Genomic DNA, 21,589 nt, shown 5'->3' with positions numbered 1-21,589 from the left:
CCCCCCCCCCCCCCAACAGCTCCCAGTCACGCCTTGGTGAGCCCGGCTGCTTATTTCTACCGTTTTACAACTTATTTTAGTTACAGTGAATCCAGAGAGGAGGGGAAGGCTCTGGAGGAGGGCAGGGGATGGCCGTGAGAGGGGGGCACCGAGGGCCCGTGACGGGAGGGCGGGCGCAGGCCCCGCGTGCCGCGCGAAGGCCGCGAGCGCCGGGAGGGCCCCGCTCCCCCCGCTCACCTCATCGATCCTCTCCTCCTCCTCCTCCTCCTCGGAGTCCGACTCTGACTCTGACTCCGACCCCGACTCCGGCTCCGAGCCGCGCTCTTCGGCGGGGGGCTGGGGCTGGGGCCGGGCCCGCCGCTTGGCCGGCGTAGCCATGCTGCCGCGGCGCGCAGGCGCTCCGCAGCCGGAAGGCCGCGGCGGAGAGAGCGGCCGCAGGCAGGCGCGGTGCCCGCTCGGAGCGGCCCGGCTGCCGGCCCTCCGTGCAGGTGAGCGCCGGGGCGGGCGCGGCCCTGCTGCTCCCCGCGGGCCCGGGAGAGGGCCCTGGGCCCGGTCGGGCCGGGGCAGCGCAGGGTGCGGGCTTGTAGTGGGGCAGCACCGCCGCCGCCTGTGTGGTGACCGTAGCGCGGCAAAGCTCTGCGGGTGGGACTTGGGGTATGTCGTGCCTGTCCGCCGTGAATCACGGGGAAAGGCTGTGTTAAACTGCGAAGGGGCGAGGGCACCCGGGCCTGCCGGGAGCTGTGGAGAGCCGGGGCGGGGGGGCGACACATCCCGGGCCGCCCCTCTCCTCCCTCCTAAAAAACCCGGGATTCCCTCTTTGTGCTGCTGCTGTCACCTGCTGTAAAAGAAGTAGAATATTCCGGGAAAGTCATCCGGACTCTGCCGGGACTCAAAATACACTATAAAGCGATAGGTGGAAGTGTGGGTGCGTGTTAATCGTTGCAGCTCCCTGCCCTGCTGAAGCATCCTCTGTTTGAAGGCAAGCGAAATAATTGTCCTGTGCAACAAATGCCCTCACGTTTCTTCTGCCCTCACCACCTCTGTTCTTGGCCTGTTTCTGTTGAACCTGCCAGTTACACTGTTGTAAAGAAAAGAATGACAAACAGGCTGAAACACAGCATTGGGGCCTGTAAGTCTGTCCTGAGCATCTATGACATTAGTCAAATTACTGAAAGCCAAATTAAAAAAGAAATCAAGGGCTTACTGCTAAATTAAAAAAATAATTCCCAGACTAGCTATAGATAATTCCAGACAAACGAACAGAAAAGGCAGTGAGGCAGAATACAGTAAACACAATGTAAGTGTGTTTTTTATAAAAATATCGATCAGGAAAATGTGTTGAAAAATCCTAAGCACTAAAAGTATAGAGGTGGCCATGAATGTTTGAGGTCATTCATGCGGACCATGCTCCATTTAAATGGAGCATGGTTAATTCATGTCTGGTTAATGAAGAAAGGTAGGTGTTAATGAAGTCATTTGAAGAAGAGGATTGGGCGTTTGCTATTGCCAGCCAAAAAAAAATGCAAGGCACAGGGCCTGGCATGTAATTTTGGCTTTATAAATACAATCCAAATAGGTTAGAATTTGCATGTCTCTTTAAAATATCAAACATGTCTGTGTTTGTTTTTTTTATTATTTTTTGAGAGCTGTGTCTGCTCTGGGAGCACTTAGGTCATTGCCAAAATATGAATACTGAGACACAGGGAAAGAATACAGTGTGGAGAAAGATGCATTGGCAAAGCCCTTTACTGCTGCACTAAAACTGCCTCTGTGGGGATGCAGTCTGCATATATATACAGTTTTCCATTTTATTTTTGAAACTATATCAGTCAAGAATGACACTGATTACTAATATTGCTTTTGGTAAAAATCCATGATGTAGTAGAAAGGCCCGAGTCCTTTGCTGCTCCTCTGGATTGCCATGTCAAAGAACTAGTTTTGTTGTTGAGTTTTGTGACATAGATGCCCAAATAGCAGAAATTATTCTCAAATCTTTTGTTGTTGTTGTTACTTGATGATACATGTATTACATGATCTGTGAATTTGGTAGATTTCTGAACCATACTTCGTGGCAGCCTTACAGGTAGTTTTTTTTTTCTTCTCTGGTTCTTAAACCCATCTAATCATAGTAAAAGAATATTGGTAAGAAATGCATAGCATCAGAAATCCTAGGCCAGGGATTTTTAGAGGTTTTTCAAAAATCGTATCTCAATAGTGTCTTACAATTCATCTCCATTTATGTTTATGATGGAACAGACAATTCCCTTTGCACTTGGCAATGAAACCTTACCGTGTGACCCATACAGTTGCTTATAATCAGAATAGTATTAGAAAAGTTTAATATATTTTGCAGCTCTCAGTGTCACTTAGCAGCAAGAAACAAAAGGACCCATTTATTTCTTTTTACAAGGTGTCCTCTGAATTAAAGATAGTTCGCAATTAGTTTGGGGACAGCTTTTGAAGTGAAAGTTGAGTGACCCACAGAGATGTTTGTTCTGTACAATGTTTTATATAAAAATCTGCAAACTTTTTTAAAATGTGAGAGAGTATTGCTCATTTTTACTGCACTAATATCAGGGATACAGATCCTAATCAGCTTTATATTTTAATTGAAGGCACAGGGATGTTGAATTTTACTGTGTGATGCTGTGAATGGGAAGCATTTCAATTATGTCTGTAAGCATAATATTCTGAATATGCAATATGACCTAAAATTACCCTTCTTCTAAATTAAGTAAGGTGGACTTAAAATTAAGTAACATGGACTCAGAGAAATAGCATCAAGCTGGTTTTAGCCTTCAGTCATGATGTAATGCCTCAGACACTCTTGTCGCTCTTGTAGTTTGTTATCAGAGCTAATTGGATGGTTCCCAAACCTCAGACTGACTAATACAAGTTTTTCTTCATCTTTGTGTCTGTGTGCTCAACACAGAAAATCTGTTGTTCTCTTATTAGCTGTTTGCAAGCCTAATGGGTTTTAAATGGTATTTTTTTAATGTTTGAAGAGCAATCTTTCCAGGGTTGTTATTGGTGCTCAGGCAAACAAAGTGCTTGTTTAGTGAGCCAAAAGTGGGTGGCCAGCATCATCCTATAAACAAAGACTTGGCAGTGTAAAACTTATTAAGGTTATTTGGACACATTCTCTTTTCCAGATATAGATGGAGCACTGCTGGACTCTGCTAAGGCCATTCATTGTTCTAAATAGACACTTTATGGTTGTTTAGAAGTTTGTGCATACCTCTCTTGACTGAATATATAATATAGAAGACATAGTTTATAGATAAAGTATATAAGATATCTAAAATATGTATTTGTATTGTAAGTACTTCTCTCAGAATACATCAAAAATTACTGAAGATGCTGCACATCTTATGTACTTTCTCGTAATGCTCTTTGGTGCAATAGGAATATTGGTCAGGGTTCTTGACTCTAAGTGTATTTAGCAGAAAGCTAGCTGTTTGGAAAATTGTATTATTTCAGTCATTTGTAGGGCACTCCTTAATAACATCTCAAGGACACAAGTAAACCATTAAAAATACTGTATTTCTCTTATCGTTCCCAGTGTGGCGGGACCCTCACATCATTGCAGCAGGTCATAAAAACCTCTGTATGTTTTTTCCCCACAAGAAGAATCCATCACGGAGTTTTAACTTCTGCATCCTTCGAATGTATATTGGCATATTTTTGGTTTGAAAATGTGCTCGTGTGTGCTTGTGCCTCTTTGGGATCTTGTCTGCCTTCTCTCCTGCCTGCCCGTTAAGACGGCGTTTTGCCCCAGTTCACAGTGATGTGGTGGTGGGGCACACTTGCTAAGAAAGTGAGTTCGGGTGGGTTGCACCCATAGTGTTGGATGTGATGATCTGGCATTTGGAAAAGGGTATATTCCACCAGTTTTCATTTGGTCACACCGGTCACCAAATCTGTGTGAACCTGTCTGAACTACACAGGCAGATAGAACAGAAAGGTCTGAGAGGTGTATGGCTGTGGAAAAAGCGACTAATGTTTTCAGCAGTAAAGCCAAAAGCAGAGGGTAGTTGCAGATCAAAATACATGTTATTCATGAATGCACAAACTTACAGATTCCCTAGGCCAAATTTGTCGTCTGTTGGACACTTGCAGCCCCTTTTTGGAGTCGATAAACGAGCTGCCTTCTGGCAGAACTGGAAATAAGCCAGTGGCTTCTAGGAGCACCAGGGCTGTGCAGTCTTGCTCTTTTTACAAGTGAGCCAGATGGCTGAGTCCAAAATACAGCTTGTATGATTTCTTTGTAGAGGAGACAGCTAGGTAATTGCATCTTGCAGTAAGTAGTTCATGATATTTTATGACTTTGTAATTATTCTTTGGTTTCAGTATATGTTTTGTATGCAGGATCTAAACAAAATAATTAATTTGATTATCGTAAGTCACCTTGTTAAGCATGGATGTTTACCCATTTCTTATTATTATTCATTACTTGACACAGTAATAAGGCATAGGATGGGAAGTTAATTCATTTCTAACTACCTAAAGTAATTAATTAGAAATCTGCTTTCCCCAGGTGTACCTGAATTAACTCTCTCATGTCCTCTGGGGGTTTTATTACAATACTTTTGGAAATTGCTCTTTCCAAAAAGTATTATTATCTTGTATTATACAGTTTGGAAGGGTTTTCATTTTTTTTCTTACATTTATATTTTGATGACTTCATAATGTTATTAAACATTATATACTTTGGAAATAGGAAGGTGTGGTAGGTTAGAGTTAACATCTTTTTTTCTTGGTGCTGTTAGACTGTAAGAGTACTAGCAGAAATGTAAGTATCCTGCTTAGAGCATAAGCACTGAAGGTAGAGTTATAGTAAAGATTGTTAGTGACTTCAGTATCAGAACAGCGATCTGTACTACAAAGAACTGTGTGCAAACTAGATTTTTACAAGAATGCTGGGTTTTTAAAGTGAAGACTGTTTAGTGCTAAAGAGACTGGGAAAAGTCACTTAGCCCTACCTCTTTCAAGCTATAGCTACTGGATACTCAAGAGTATTTGGGAGTCTAACTCTTGAAAGCCATGGATGGGATCTACTTTGACATTTGCTCTAGTTTGAAATCAGCAACAATTACAATTTTTGAGAATATGTCCCTCGACAAAGTCCTTGTTTCTTCTTCTACATGTGTTTTTAGTTGACTTTGACTTCACTGGTATTTCAGAACTGTAAAGCCTTACCAGTTCCCATTGTGTCAATTTTGAGTGCTGGAATTCTTGTGGAAATGAGCACTTCCGTGTCTAATGGTAAGACGTTCAGAATCAAACACCTAAATTATGACACCACATTTTAAAACCTAGATTAAAAAAAATGAAGTTTAAAATCCACAAAATTAACGTAGTATCACAGTTAGATATTGAATTCCTGGGGGTGGTGCTTTGAGTGCCCTTTCCAGCACCTGCATTTTGCAGTACTGCTGGCTATAGATGAATGTGTGACACTGAGCTCTGGTTACTTACTTGTACCGGATCCTGTTTTGTCCACTGTTCTCTAAAGCTGCCTTTTCTCTTTTCTCTTCTGTCTGAACAGGTTTTTTTGTCTTTGTTGAAGTTTTGAGGATTTCAATGCATGTCATGCAAATGAATAAAATGTAAGGTGTTCTGTACATTTGAATATTCATAATTATTCATTTTAAAGAGAATTTGCTACTATGTAATCTATCAGGAAAGTAACACATAGATAATTAAGGTAAATGTGCAGTTAGAGAAAGGATTTCTGTTTGGTTGTATTATTGCATTTGTTTACTTTGATGCTTGGTATATTTGCTTATGTGTTGTAACAGGCTTTGAATTCAGCACCAAAGTCAACTTTTAAGGAACTGAGAGCTATCATCTTCCATTTTAATGACAGAATATATTTTTTTAGTCTTGCCTTGATTGCTATAGATATATCAAAGAAGGCATATGAATATTATATATATATTATATTCAGATGTATAAGTGTGTGTATATATATGCACATATGTTTGTATTTGTAAAAAAAATTTTGAAACGCTGCCCTGCACATTTTCCCCATGAAAAGGGTTAGACCCCAAATGCATAAAATTAAATCACTTGATACGTAAGCCCTTGCATACTCATTATGATGAGCACAAGGTGGAAACTAGCATGGAAATGAATTTTTATAGATAGGAGCTTATGATGTTGCTGAACGTGACTGCATTGTAGGGGTTGTTACTTCTACAAAATATTCTCCTTTAAAATGTGTTCTCCTTGATGACTTTCATTAGAGTTTCTCCCTTAAGCAGTATTATCTAAAGACAGCACGTTATTTGTTGGTCTTATCAGGGTGGATATTCCTGTCCAGAGAATGGTACGTTAACTGCTTACTCATTGTATAGAGAGCAGCGCGACTGCTAGCAACCCAGTTTCTTTGAAGCTGAGCTATTAAAGTCACTGTTCAGTAGAAAGTCCTCTAGATCTAATTTAGATAAATTCCATTATTGTATTTCAGAGTTCTTTTGCAGTTATTTGGTAAACAATGAAGGTTCTGTTGCTGAAGGATCCCAAAGACAAAGATTCAGGACCAGATCCGTATATTAAAGTGAGTAAACTTTTAAAAAAGTAAACAATTGTATCACTTCACTATTAAATAACAGTATCATGCATTCAGCAATATAGATGAATTTAACTGTTTCAAGTTAAAAACGTGCTTAATCAAAATTAGGAGTGCATGTCTGAAATTGGGATATTTTCTAAGAAAAATAATCAAAATTAGGAGTGCATGTCTGAAGTTATGCTAAGAAAAAAAGTATGCTAGAAAATTTGCTTTTACTGAAAAAATTATTTTAGTTATGGGGCATTTGTACTGCATTCACCATTAAAGCTCTCAGCAAAGTACTGATATTAAAACAATTTTATTGTAATTAATTAATATTGATTATGTTCATATGGATAGAATTAAGATGACAAAAAATGGTAGTAGTCTTACTGGGAATGTGATGTGAAAAAGAGGTTATCTGTTGGTGTGGTCCTTTCTGCTGTTGCCTTTAGTCATGTGAGTAGGTCTTACTCGTAAGAGCAGTTCTATTGACTTTAAAGAATTACAGAGATGTACAAGAATCTTCGCAGGACTAGGTGATCGTGTGTCACTTAGGGAGTGCAGAGTTACGTGCTGGTGTATACTGTAACTATTCAGTAGCTATGTAGGAGGCTTCAGTTCTAGAGCTGTTTGTTTAGTAGTATGTTGTAATACTAAATAACTAACGAAACCAAACTAGATTCACTAGTAAAAGCAAATAAGGTGCCTTTGTATTTTACTTCAATAAAAAGAAATATTTGTGCTGACTTAGTCAATTCTTTGAAAAAGAAAAAACTACTGTATGAGTCACCATCCCTGGAAGTATTTAAAAGCCGTTTGGATGAGGTGCTGAGGGACATGGTGTAGTGGTGGGCTTGGTAGTGTTACGTTTACGGTTGGACTCGACGATCTTAAAGGTCTTTTCCAACCTATACGATTCTGTGATTCTGTGAAATCTATTTCAAGAGCTGTAAACCTTTTTTTGATAGGAATTAGGATTATACGGATTTGAAGCAACTTTGATTCCAGTTTTGTCATTTGAATTCATATCTCTTGAAAGCTTATTTGAAAAGGTAAGTTTTAAATTATATCAGTTGTCTTATTTTCAACAGAATTTAGGCCATGGTTGCCAAAATGCCATTTCTTATCTTGATTTAATAATGCCCTTTGTGGTATCTCGTTTTGTGTTTCCACAAGCACAGTGGTATACAATACCATATTGTATACAACACAATACAATATTGTATATAACATCAAGTATGTTGCCCATGCTTGTTGAAGAATTAAATTGGTCAGATAGAATTCACATTTAGGTTGGTGAACCATAGATAGTCACAGGTTTTGGGACACTTTGTCACAACAAAAAATTAGAAGACTGTAGTGGCAACTAAAGATTACCTGAGGTTCACCCTTACATTGTGCTGAAATTGTGTACTGCATCTCCTAGTTACATGGAATAAAATTGCATAATCGGTGTTCTCTTTCTACTCTTCTTCAATGTATATATTTCATTTTAAAATATTGAAAAGGTTTTCCTAGGGAGGTTCCCTTTATTGACAATCTCCAACAGCACTGAACTTTGTTAGGTATTTGAATGTCTCATGATCTGCATTTACAAGTGATCCAAGAACATTTTTCCTTTTTTTGTGCTGATCTTTGGGAGCCCATTAGTAATCTTCACTGTTCTTTGAAGGGGCAGGGGGCAAGAAGCTGTCTGGGTAGTACCGTCTGTGTTACTACTTCGTTCTCTTGTATGAATTTGTAAGTAAGTAAGTACCTCATATGTAGTTCGCCCATCCTTCCAGCTCATTTCATTGACAGGAATCCTTGTCTGTTCCTACAGATTCTCAGAATTAATATAATCTCTGCAAGTTTTGTTCTGAATTTGAGATTTGTTATACATTTCTCTTATAAATACTCTGGCTACTGATAGCAATTAAATATTTGCCTGTTTCAGTTTCAGACATTTATTGAGGCTGTTCTGTTCTTCACAAGATCAAAAGAATTGATGAACTTAATTTTTTAATTTATTGACTCATTTTTTCATTTACTTCTTAAATTTACTGTTTATAAGTAGCTCTCTCATCCAGAATGTTATGGAGGCCTAGTTTTTACCAGTCCAAGAGCATTAGAAGCCATCAAGATATGTTTAAAAGAGAATAGTAAAAATGAAGGTAAGTGCATATTTATATTCCTTGGTCTTTCTATTCCAGTATTTTGTGAAGTTGGTAATTGTATTTCACCCACCAGTACATGTTTGGAGTATGCCTTTTTTAAAAAAGCTTTATCTCATGGGTCTTTTGGCATCATAAAGGCGTCATGCTAAACTGAGCTTTTAAAGGCTGGGTTTTCCGCATTTATACTGTTGTTAAAAATGAAAGGAAAGAGCTTTTGGTGCAAATTACTAATTACTGTGGGCTTTTTCAGTTGTGGTTATCTTGTGCATAAGGAATATTTTGCTGCAGTGCCTAGTTTTGCTTACTAACTACTTTCCTCCCTTAAAGAGAGGAGCATGTTATTGAAACTGGCCACTGCTACTTCTGTGCCTATATAATTCATACGAAGTCTTACAGAAAAAGAGGTTTCTCTATCTTGGATATAACATTTCTTAAGTGCATTAAGTATTAGCTGAAAAGTGGTGAAGAAATGATGATACGTAAAAGCCAACACATTAGTTGTGAGTAAGAATCCTGCGGCGTGCTAAATAAAAATTACCATACCAATGATTTGTCAGATCCTTGTAAACTCTTCTAAATTCTTATGCTAAGTCATAACTTCTGGCTTTGAGTTTCTATGTGCACTTAAATTGTTTTATCACTTTATCTGCTCCATATTTGGGCTGTAGTTGTACTAATCAATGTACAGTGAGTAGGGTTACACTCTTGAGGAAGCAGTAAATACACTGAGACTGTTAGCTTATTTTAGCATTTTCAACAGCAGAGGACTATACTTTAGGATTTTTGGTCAAATGTAATCTCCTATCTAGAGTTCATCCCTAATCTTGATCAGAAATTTTCGGAGCTGCTGAAATATGTATTTTAATCAATAAAATGAGTCTTTAGTTTCTATTTGGGTTCCTTTCAAAGGTAATAAATCCTTATCTTTTTCCTTCTTTAGAATAGTTTCCTCTGATTTATTTATTTTTTTTACTGTTGTAGTTTCTATTTCTAATTTTTTTTCTCCCAAGAATACTAGAAAGGAACTAGTCAATGTCCTATGCTGTACTGTTTTAAGACAAGATGGTAAAAGATTTAGTGTATCTGTTTTTGACCCATTAGGATTTCAGGCATAGGGATCAGGTAGCTGGAACCAAGAGGTGTAATCTATAGCCTACTTACTGCCCAAAGGAGCAAAACCATTTCCTAGTAATTTTATTTTGGTCTCTGGTACATTTTATTTCTGAGCTGATAACTTATTTTTGGTGTATGTTTAAAACATAATTAGTTTCTATATTTTTCTTATATGAGACTGAGTTGCGTTATAGAGTGCTGTAGTGCATGGATATAGATTTTTACCCTTTTATAGACCCTGTCATAGAAGATTATATTTGTTTTTTGCCTAAGCCTTCAGTTTTAAACCATCAGTTTGTATGTCTGCTTTGTACTGTATGCTGTTTTTTCCTATGAGTTTTGATGCTTTTTAAAATTCTTAATGCCAAAATATGAATGAGCATTGCAAGTTGCGTGTGATCTGACATAGGGCAAGTGTGCATTAAAAATGCTACTTAACAAAAGCAGCTAAGAACTGTTTACTCAAGTTAGGCTTTTAAAAACATGTTGTAGACTGCTATTTACACAATGAAAAAATACATTAAAAATTCATTTTGTACATCCAGATTTGCAGAATTATGTAGTGGAGTATTAGTTATTATTATTTTGCTGTATTTGTAGATTAAACAGGAGTCCAAATACTCATTTAGCATTCATATTTTGTTGCCATGTGCTTAAATTTAATTGAATGTTTTTCAGCCTGGTCAAAATCTCTTAAACAAAGATGGAATACCAAACCAGCATACGTGGTAGGAAAAGCTACAGCTTCTCTAGGTAAGCTAGGGTTTAAAAAAAGAAATCTTAGATAAATCTGTCTTGTAAGTACAATTTTTGGAGTATTAGCTGCTATTCAAGGGTGCTTAGAAAAAAATATGGGTAAGTTTTATAAATGGATAATTTTGAAAACAGGTAATGGTATACACATTAGAACTATACGTGCTTACTTCATCAAGGATCTAGCTTCTGGTTTTTCATTACTTTTATTGTAACGTGATGGTAACTACTTTAAAAATTTGGTCAAAAAAGAAAAAAACCCCTTTGCTCTTAATTTGCATGTGTTGTTTTTCCTTCACTTTGGGAATTAAATTGGATGAAGGGGATTATGACATGATTGTCTGAGATTGTACAAAGTGTGATGCACTGGCCCTTCATTCCCTTAGTGTTCCTGTGAGGCATTTGCCAAGCAGAAGTCAGCAGTACACATCCCATTGTCTTCAGTGGGCCACCTGCTTTATTTGTCTTGACACTGATTTTAATCTGATGCAATACATATTTTATGTGCATAACAAAAATGCAATGTTGATTTTAGTTTATGAAAGCCTTTCTTATTGTAAAATTGCATTGTAGCTTTAGCTTCCATTGAACCACATAGGAAATATTATGAAAAGACTAACATTAGAGAATTTTAAAAGTCTTGATGTCTTCTTGCTTCCAGTCCAAAAATAATTTGGGTAAGTACTGGCTACCTCTATAAAAAGTGTATTTTTTTCAGGCAGGCTGGTAGCAACACTGGATCACCAACCGGTGAGACCTAACAAGCATCTTGAATCAATCAAGTCCCAAATTAGTTAACTTCTCAGGGATTCATCTTATCCCTACTTACTTGCTTATATAAGAGCAGTGTTACTCTCAGATTTTCCAGTAGGATTTCAGTCTTCACTAGAAAGAACAGCGATAAGCACATTGGGAAGCTGGCTGCAACCAAACCATGCCAGGAACTGCAGCCCATTCAGCGTAGTCAGACAGTGCTTTCTGTTTCACCGGTCCAGGTACAAGAGTTTAAAAAGATCTCCAGAACACCTTAGCTATCCCCAGAATTTTGCATTTGTACATTTTTCATTTATGTCTTTCTAGAACCAAAATCAAATTTTTCATACCATGTTACTACTTCAAGTGCTCTAATTTTTTTTGCTTTTCAAAGAAGTATTTGTGTGTGTGGGTCAAGTTGTGTCTCCCTTTTCAATCCCTGTTTCTGTGACAGTAAATCTGAATTGTTCTCATTGATTTCAATGTTTTTCTTTGCTCCTTTTGGTTATAGTGGAAGAAATTGGCCTTGTTCCACAAGGAGAAAAGTCTGGAAATGCTGAAAAATTAGCTGAATATATTTGCTCAAGTAAGTATCTAAAAATCTTCTACTTAAATTAAGCTAATGTACATTCCATTGTTTCAGAATTTCCTATAAATAAAACTGAGTGTACACTGAAGCAGAGGAGTACATACTGTGTATCTCTCTTATATGTAGAACCAGTGAAATCAGCTTCTGGGAATGTGGGTGATATCTCTAAAAGACACTAAAAAATACTTTGAAATACCTATACTAAATATTAATTTACATGAAATCTTAGACTCTGTAATTGATTAATAATACTATGTGACCCAGTAGACAAAGTATTTTTTTACTAAAAGATCAGAGCTGTGATGATTGGAAATTGCTGCTTAATCAAAAGATTTAAATGATTGTGACTATAGATGTGCTGGTTCTCTGTGAACTTCGGGTGACCTGACTTTCCTTGCTTCAAACCAGTTGATGCTGGGGATTTTTCACCATGCCATAGTTCAAAGTAGATAAGGGGAACTCCTTTCCTCAGAACAAACACGTGGTTTCAGAGGAATCTATTTTTCAGCACCAAAGGAGAGTGGTTTTGAAGAAGTTGCAAAAGGAGTTAGTTAAAATGATGGTTTATGTTTTGTTTAACCATTTTGTTATGGTTAAAGCTGTAATGCCGATCTGTTTGCTGCTTCTAAATGTATTATCAGATTGCTGGGTAATTTTAAAAGTCTAGTTAGTCTACTTCCTCATTTTTTTTTTTTTACTCTAATTTTCCAACAGTGATAAGAAACATTTTTAGGCTTAGGGGCTGTTTATTTTTTGAGTAGATGGGTCAGCACAAGCTGTGAAAAAAGAGCCTGTGTTTTTGTACATCCTGGGTTATAGAACTTAGGTGAAGAACGTCATAAGCAGGAACTGGCAGTGCAATGAGTTTGACCTCAGAGCTTCTGACACGTGGTGGTGTTCCAGGGGATCCACGACTGAGGTGCATGCTGCCTTCAAAGTGTCCATCTGGGTATCGGCTGGGAGGAACAGTTATCAAAAGAAGTCAGCAGAATTAGTCCACAAGCTCTCTGAAACTCACTGCTAAAATAATCTCTGTACCAGGTGAAAATCGCACCCAAGGTTCCGTATCTCAGCAGCAACCTGTTAGCTGGCAGATCCTTCTCTGTACTTTTATGACCTGGGGAACATCCCTGCTCATGTGAGAAAGCAGGGAGCTGTATAGTGGAGCCTCATAGTGAAATCAGAGGAAAGCTTTCAGTCCGATACAAAGGTATGTCCTTCACTGAAGGACTTTCTGCCCCAAATTTAAACAGGGAAGCAGAAACCTTCATCTAGAGGCTCATGCGGTGTCTGCTAATTGAACAGAGAATGACCAACGCTTTGAAAAGCCGTGTTATTCAGCCAGTCAAGGTAAATAGTCTGCCTTTGGCTAACCCTAGTCAGAAAAACAAATGACAATCAGTGCAATTATTCTAGATGTTGGATGAATTATTGTATCTGCTGGTTTAAAAGCCCTACTGCTGACCACACTTTATGAACTTGCTGAATAAGGTGCTAGGTGCTTCAGTAGTGGAAATGATGTCAAGAACCCTGACGTGGTATTTTTGGCTGTTAGGCATAGCATTAGATGTGAAAGAGAGTGTTGATTAGCAAAGTCTGCATAGTAGCAGAGATTTGTAGGTAAAAAAAATTGATTGGAGCTGGCAAGTATTGTTTTTTATGGGCAGAGTGCTTTGTAATTCATTGGCAAATAAAATATTTTAACTATATGGAATATTTCATGATAAAAATGATAGTTGTCAACACAAGATTAAATAATAAATTCTGAAAATGAAAAATTAAATTTTCAACACAAAAATGCCATAAGTGAAGAATAACTCATATCTACTCTTCCACAGATATTTTAAAACAAAGACAGGTTTTAGCTGATTTTTTTTAGTGCTAGGAAATCTCGTTTTGGTAATGAATTAATGTTTGCCAGTTTGCAGAAGTAGTTAAGCAGTTGTTTTTGAGAAGGAAGACAAGAAAAAAACCTGTCTCTTCTGCTGTATGAATGTGAAAAAAACCTAGGATCAGGTCTAAAGAAAACAGTGCATGTAATACCAGGGGTGGAAGAATTCCTTGATGGTGAGCCTGTGACTGGCACAGTTACTGCATCATAACCTCCTCTTGGTTATTTTCTCCGTCCAGTTGAGGATCATCCTGGCTCTTCCTCCTCCCTCGAGAGCCTCTTGGTTCACAGACCCTGTTACTTCTGACCATGTTTGATCCCGTGGCTATTTCCCCGCTTGGCGTGCACACTCCTGCAGAGTTAGGAGCTGGCAGTCACAGAGGGAGCGGGACAGGGAACAGCACTTTCTGGTGACAGCAGAGAAGTTCAGTCCAGAGCGAGCAGCAGCTTTTGATAGGGAAAGGGAGATCTGTGTGGTGCACAGCGTTTTACGTAGAGTATCCGGAGGGGGGTTTCATACCTGAACACCAGCAGGCTCTTTAAATTAACACAGTGCTGCAACACTTCCATTATCCTTGCAGAAGTGACTGCCTTTGAATACCCTTCAGATTTGATAACTGACCAGTGAATTTCAATCATTGGAGACTGCTTGTTGTTGATACATATAATCATACTCAGTGATTTATTGGATTGTGCATATTTATGCACTCTCAATTTATCAAGTGGTTTATAACAACCCCCGAAGTACAGATTAAATTACATCATGTTTCTTATTATGTATATATTTATTTTTGTTTATGCACAAAAGAATAAGTAAATTAAAAGAATAGCTCTATATTTTTTATATCATTAGAATTTATTGTCAGAATAAAAATAAAATCTGAAGCAATGATATGTCTTTTGTTATTCACCTTTTGTGCTTTGGTACTCACTTCAGCTTAAGTGATTGGGAAAATAAAGGAATTTACTCCTTAACTACCTAGCTAGCTTTACTCTCTTTTCAAGGCAAATATTTTTTTAGTTTTATTACAGTGTAACATTTGTGTTGGTTACAGAAGTAGGGGATGCCATTAGGGCCAATGCTTGTTGTATTGTTCAGGCCTACTAAGGAATTTTTCTGTGCTTTGTAAACACCAGTCAAAAAGGATTAGTGTTTCTTTACAGATATCACATTGACATTTCAGTTAACTGACTTGAGTTGTAGGAGGATTAATACTGAAATATCTAGGTTTTCTCTTATTATTTTAGAATCTCTTTTACATTCTGTCCCAAGTTCATTCTTCGTACCTGTAATTTATTACAAGCATATCTATGGCTTCTAATAAAACTTCAGGATGCATTTAGGACAGTCAGATATATCTGTGTTGACTCCTATTAGGGTCTTTCCATTTGGTTTTTACTATGCTGTCCTTTTTTTTTTTTCCATGAGGCATCTCTGATGCTTACTGTTATAAACCAAGAATCTTCTTCCAGCACTTAAAAAGAGGCATTTATTTTTCTCGTAGTCATCTCTTAAACCTGTGTATTAACATATCTGAATTAGTAATGAAATAGTGTGGTGAGGAACTCTCATTTATTTTGAAAGATGAATGGAAGGTTGTGTGCAGCTGTGTAGAATTTCATCTTGCAATTTTCTCTGTATTTGATATTTACAGAAAAGGCAAACTGTGCAAAAAAAGTCTGCTGTTAAATTCCTATCCAAAAATCGAATTCTTCCTCGATTACAGTGCTCTTTATCTTTTGCAAAGTGTCAATATTCACTTTTATTAGATAAAATCTAGTAGTGAAAAACTTCCCAAAACTATCAGTTTAAGCCCTAAACCCAGCAAGTTATTGAGAATCTCGTATAGGCAGTGCTATTTCGTTCTTCCCGAGCCAGGTGTTTGCGTTCACAACGTGATGATGATTGTCGGTGTTTGCACTTTCCTGTCTCGGGCGCGTGGGCGTACACAGAGTGCACAGGGACGGGGTGGCTGCATGAGTGGACGAGGTCTAACCCAAGAGATGGTGATAGGAATACTGCTACCTGGTGGTATTTTTTAAGCAGAATTTATTTATTCCTCTGACAATGTATTAGAAACATACAAAACCTATGGAAACTGCATCCCAGGTGTATTGTGTCCTACAAGAGGTAAGTTATAAACAGCCATGTATCAGAAAGGGCCTTCCAAAATCTCCAGGGGGCTTTCACATGTTGGCAGTGTAACAGTAGTTTGGGTTGGAGGTCACGTCCGTTCTAAAGGACGAGAGCGAGTGAGAATATCCACTTCCACCCTAGCAATGGAAGTGGAATCATTTTTCCTTGGGGAAGTAAGAAAATAAGACTTTCGGATAGATTGAAACTTTTCAGCAAAGTATTTCTGTCCTCTTCTTTGTCTGCCTGAGCATTCTTTTATATAGAGAGAGCTGTCATATATTGCATGGGACTAAGGTTTTAAATATAAAATTGAGGAAGATTGTGTTTCTGAGGAGGAGGAGATAACTTGCGCAGTACTTGTTTTGCTTTGTAGAATGGCAAGGGGAATAGAAATGCAGTTTATCTTTCATGAGATCTTTTTAGCCAATGTATTCATACTATAGTTATGGAATATTTTTTAATTTATATGCTAAGTAGCCTCTGCCCTCTGAATTGTGGATGCAGTTGCACTGCAAATGTTTTCACTTATCTTAGGGCTGTGTCTGTGATGAAGCATGCGGCATTTACTGGAGTGTTCAACGTTTGATACCTTTAAAATGTATTAAATGTATCATGTTTACTCTTTAATAAAGACATAACTTAATTAAAGTTCTTGTTTGTGTGTTTACAGGAGAGAAACCTAATTCCTCAGCTCTTCTTTTTCCTTGTGGAGCCCTGAAAAGAGAAGTACTTCCTACAGTACTTAGAGAAAAAGGTTGAACTTCCCTTGGAGCCTCATTTTAATTAGTCAGTTATGAGAAAAGTTGTACCTAAAGCTTGTGAACCAAATTTGAATAAGTTAAAATTGAATTTGCTATGATGTTGCGTAGAAGTTAGAGGATGGGAATAAAAACTGTGAGGTTGGATTGCTGCCCACAGCTCTGAGACTGAGCTGGAGCGTGATGTGAGCAAGGTTATTATTTGCCTTGTTCTTCACTTGCGCTCTCTTCTGTGAGATGGAAGGTAACTTACTCACAGAAATGTTGCAGGACTTGCCAGTTTTCCCGTGTGCTTCAAGGTCCTCTGATTACAGATGCTTTAGTGTATCTTGCAACTCTAGAAATGCCTACAAATCCTTCACATAATTTTTTCTGTATCTTTTTAGCCTGAAATAGTACACTTAAGTGCAGTTAGTATGTTGAGGGTGTTTTATTGAAATAATAGAAATTAATGAAACCCTGTTTAATTATGAATGTATATTCTGATTCCAGGTATACCTCTGGAAAGCCTTACTGTTTATCAAACAACCCAACACGCTGACCTGCAAGAATCATTGAGCAGTTATTTCTCACAACAGGTATTGGACACTGATGTAATTTGAGAAGTTTTGAGGTATACGATAATACCTAGCAGAACATACTCCTTTTTTTCAGCTGTCTGTAAATGATAGCTGTGGTGATACAAGAACATCCTGCATAGGCTTCTTGTTTTGTTTTCCCTGTTGGCTACCAGGAAAATCCTTTAGCAAAAGTTTCAGACAGAGAGCGTGAGTCCCTCGGAGCCTAAAAGACAGAGTGCCTCTATTTGAAGAAGAAAACAAAACCTTTCACATTTTGTCTAACTTTCAAAATATATGTATGCTTCAAAATTACTGGGAAATAACTGCATAAATAATTACATATTCAGTTTATTCCTTTGAGCTGGGCGAGACTCCTTTTTCAGTAACGCCATGTCAGAAATGACATTTAGCAAGGGTATTTATTGAACAGCTTTATTATTAATTTTTATTAGTGTAATTGAAATATCACTGGACATCTTTGCTATCTGTTACAAATCAGAATCCCGTAGTAGTTACCTGCCCTACATAGTTTCAGTGTTCCTTCTCTGATTATCCAATTTATGAATGTAGTAATCTCATTTTAAGTGTTAGAATTCCAAGTGACATGCTGTTGACAAGTGTATTGAGATATATTTGCTAGAATTGTTATTAATGTTTTTCTCTTTTTAAAACCATCTGGTAAATGTCATTAATCAAGGATCAGTGCATAGTAAAAGATTTGAAGGTACTAATAATTGCTGTTATTTTTTCAAGACTGGCTTCCTGAGTTTGCCATTTGTAGGAGCCTACATCATACGTAGGATTAATTTTATTCCAAATGCAGGCTTTCCTTCTTACAGAAACTTGGCCTCCTTGAGCATGTTGCACCTCTTTTTAAAATCTGTGCATTAATGTCTTGTTAAATTACATATTGATTTGAAAGTTCTTTTCCAAGAGGTCCTAAAAGGTTATGGCATGGGCAGTCTAACTGCTACATTGTAGTATCCTGGTGTTCCCCGAACCCCCCGGTATTTAGTTTATAGCAGTTATAAAAGTGAGTCAGTAGTACATAGGCATTTTGTAACTTCCTGAACTCTTTTTATGGAACCCCTTGCTTGCTGCAGTTCGATGTTAGCTTCAGTGTAAAGCTGTGCAAATGTGTTTCTCATGCACTTTTTAGTTGTTCTTAACGCCTGATATTGTGGTTATATATTTAGTGCATGGAGAGCTGACATAAAATGACAAGTGTTTAGCACTTTGTGAGACAATGAACAGCACTCTGTTAAACTGTCATTCTGGCCTCCGTGAGCTAAGGCTAGCTTCCAAGTCATGCCCTGTAAAATAACAACAGATGTAGTTTGACTGGAACTAGTGTATCTTTCTTGTCAGACAGAAAATCATGATGAAGAAAGCATGTGCTTTGGGTCTGCAGCTCATGAGCTTGGGACCTTCACTCCAGACAGAATTTTGCAGTTTTATTTGGTAGAGAAGATTGCTGCTGCTATCTTAAGGCAGGCTTATTCTGAGCGAGAAAGCCTTCCAGGGGTCTGCAGTTTTAAGGCATCACCTCATCTTTGCCAGAGCGTCTCAGGGCGGGCAGAACTTAGGGTAAACCACATGAGCTGGGAAAGAGAGAATCTGTGCAGAACTGAGATAGATGGGAATGGATTTAGGGAAATAACTTGCTGAGTTTTCTTGCTAAACAGGAAAATGAGTACAGCTCCAGAACACTTTCAGTACATTCATCAGCAAGCACTTGTTTGACAAGGCATTTGGTTAAAGTCATACCTGAATTTCAGCATTCTGTGTTAGAGTGGGGGTTTGCCAGGCTGTCTGCACCACAGGAAACCCTTTCTGTTGGCTTAACTGCTGTTTCTCATCTATAAAAACACTTCACGTCCATACAGAGACCATTGAAGGGATTTATGTGAAAGGGTACTGGTACACTGCTGGAACAGTGAGTAATCTATGCCAACCCATGTTTGCTTTTACTCAGGGAATTCCAGCAAGCGTTGTGTTCTTCAGTCCATCTGGTGTCAAATTTTGCCTCCCGCACATTCAGAAGCTTTCGGGGGATTTTATCAACGATATCAAGGTATCTTCTCTTTAAAAGTGGTGAAATACAATAGGGAGTAAGTTGGGGGTGGGCGAGTGAGAGAGAGGAAAGGAAAGGAAAAGGAAAGGAAAAATGTTACACCCATTACAAACCTTCATTTTCTCTTTTGTTTGTGTTTATTTCTCTGAAAAACCAGGTTCTAGCAAACACATAGATAGCAAATGCAAATGTTGTTACGTAGCCGAGAGCCTTTTTTTAAAAGAAGAAAAAGGAATTGTTTTCACGTAGAATTCTTTTCCCCAACTAACTTGCCCAGTCTCCACTGGGTATAGGCTTTATTTTCTCTTAGTGATGGGAAGGTGTGAACAGTTCTTGCTTGAATCAGCAAGTCCAGGCTGAGGCATATTAAAATTCCTCTCGCTTTTCCTGTTTTGTGGGACTAAGAGCTTTAAATGTTTGTAATGGCGAGATAAATAATAATCTTTCCTAAGTAATTTCTAAGTAGCTCAATTGATAGGAAGATTTTCAGTATGAAAAGCCGCAACCTGAAATAGTTAGCACAGTTCAGTAAGCTCAGCCATGCAAGTTGATACTCTGACAGTGTCAGCAAAGAAGGAAGGATATGTACCGAAGTAACTAGTAAGAGCTGATGCCGTACCTGACTACGCTATTACAGCTGTAAATAACATCATTTCAGTTTGCTGCTATCGGTCCAACAACTGCTGAAGCCATGGAAGCAGCAGGAATCCCAGCTAGCTGTACTGCAGAGAGTCCGACTCCCCAAGACCTCGCTGCTGGGATCCAAAAAGCACTTCGCTTACAGAACTGCTGTTTAGCTAAGTAAGAGCACAGCATGCACTTGAAGGTGGATATGGTGCTGGAGAAGGTTCTTCCATTTTGCAGACCCGTTGTCCTGCAAGAAAGTATTTTTCAGGAATATGCAACACTGTCCTTGTCAGGGCCTGGTGTGAGAAGCTTGTGTCTTAATATCTAAGATATCTAGAATTTGCTGAGCATGTCTTAAAGCATCTAGCTATTCCCCTTTTCTCATGTGTGTGGTGTAAATATTTTATGTAGGCATTCCTTGAAAACTTAGCTGTGAGAGGCTAATTGCATCAGAGTAGTATATCGACGTAAGTTGAGTGTATCACCTCAGGTATCTCCTAGCACACAAGGGAAGGTTTTAATTTCTCTGTATAATCGGTTTTACATGCACATCTTCTTTTTCTTTTGTAGAAGAAAAGCATACTTATAGTGAAGTATTTCCTGTTGTAAAGCTTACTTGTTTATTGTTGTGCTTCTCAAATATTTATAGTAAAATGATGATTGTAGATTCTCAATGGAATAGGACAGTTCTTGCAGTGAAGCCGCACTGTGTGGAGCTAATAGCAGGTCAGCTCTTCCCACTAAATAGCCTTACAGTACAGGGTCTTAAAAAAATTAGGTGTTGGTTTCTATTCCTGTAAAGAAGGAGGATTTATTAACAGAGAAATAAACTGGCTTATCATCGTTAATAATGGTGTTAGAGTTGTCTGGTTTGGATGTGGTTTGTGCTTTAATTGTTTATCTGTGAAAGGAGAGAAAGTAATCCTATTTAGCACTAATGCTACCTTTGCTAATGCTAAGAAATTCATAGAAGATTTAAATCATAATATATTCAAAAGTCATTCATCATGTTAATACAGTGCTGAGGTTCATAGAATAACAGAGAAATCCTCATTTGCTCTAAGTTCCTATTAGCTTAATTCTGAGTATATGACCTGAATTTCCAATTAGGTAAGATGCTCCGTACCTGGAATAAGAGTTAATCTGAACCCAATTATGTTAATATAAACTGAAGTAATTTCGAATTGTGTATTTGGACGCATCAGGCAGACTGGGCACAGTAAGACAACCATTTTGCTTTATAAAGCCGTTCAAGTTCTTGAGATGAAATAGAATCGCAGAAGTATACTAACTGCTGGAAGAGAATGTTGAACAGTGGGAGGAATACTTCATCGCTGAAGAACATCCTGTAGGATACTAGAATCGCTGCGGTAACTGGATGTAGCTGCAGGACCCTGCAGACGTGCCCCAGGAAAAGAAGGAAGAGAATGATTCCGCAGCAATTCTTGACTTTGCTTTATTTTTTTTAAGACAATTGAAGTTAAGCTGTTGAACATTGAGATTCAGGTGGGTAGCATCATTATAACATAGAGCGTGCGGTACTGTTTGTCTCTTCATTCAAAAATAAAGCCATGGCAGAGCGAGGATGTTGAAGTCCCCTGCAGTACTATTCGCATCTC

The 21,589-nt window shown here is 38.2% G+C and overlaps 2 protein-coding genes across 2 annotated transcripts in view; one reads left to right on the top strand and one right to left on the bottom strand.

Moving 5' to 3' along the window:
* The window catches only part of BCCIP (BRCA2 and CDKN1A interacting protein), an 11,763-nt gene extending 11,385 nt beyond the window's left edge, over positions 1–378 (bottom strand). The window contains exon 1 of the mRNA XM_072869798.1: positions 238–378. Within this exon, the coding sequence (XP_072725899.1) occupies positions 238–378 (141 nt within the window). The remainder of the gene's footprint in view (positions 1–237) is intronic.
* On the top strand, positions 366–21,589 carry UROS (uroporphyrinogen III synthase). Its single transcript, XM_072869797.1, has 11 exons — positions 366–488; positions 5,549–5,609; positions 6,473–6,562; positions 7,528–7,611; positions 8,616–8,712; positions 10,507–10,581; positions 11,846–11,920; positions 16,622–16,705; positions 17,202–17,287; positions 19,245–19,343; positions 20,002–21,589. The coding sequence occupies exons 3-11, from the start codon at positions 6,500–6,502 to the stop codon at positions 20,146–20,148; spliced, it is 810 nt and encodes a 269-aa protein (XP_072725898.1). The 5' UTR covers positions 366–488; positions 5,549–5,609; positions 6,473–6,499; the 3' UTR covers positions 20,149–21,589.

Source organism: Ciconia boyciana, chromosome 8, assembly GCF_034638445.1.
Source record: "Ciconia boyciana chromosome 8, ASM3463844v1, whole genome shotgun sequence".
NCBI lineage: Eukaryota > Metazoa > Chordata > Aves > Ciconiiformes > Ciconiidae > Ciconia > Ciconia boyciana.
This window is presented reverse-complemented; position numbering and strand designations above follow the sequence as displayed.

Coding starts and splice junctions, on each gene's coding strand:
- UROS (XM_072869797.1), top strand. CDS start 6,500: ATGAAGGTTCTGTTGCTGAAGGATCCCAAAGACAAAGATTCAGGACCA. Junction 11,921..16,621: donor AGCTGAATATATTTGCTCAA/GTAAGTATCTAA, acceptor GTGTGTTTACAG/GAGAGAAACCTAATTCCTCA. Junction 19,344..20,001: donor ATTTTATCAACGATATCAAG/GTATCTTCTCTT, acceptor ACATCATTTCAG/TTTGCTGCTATCGGTCCAAC.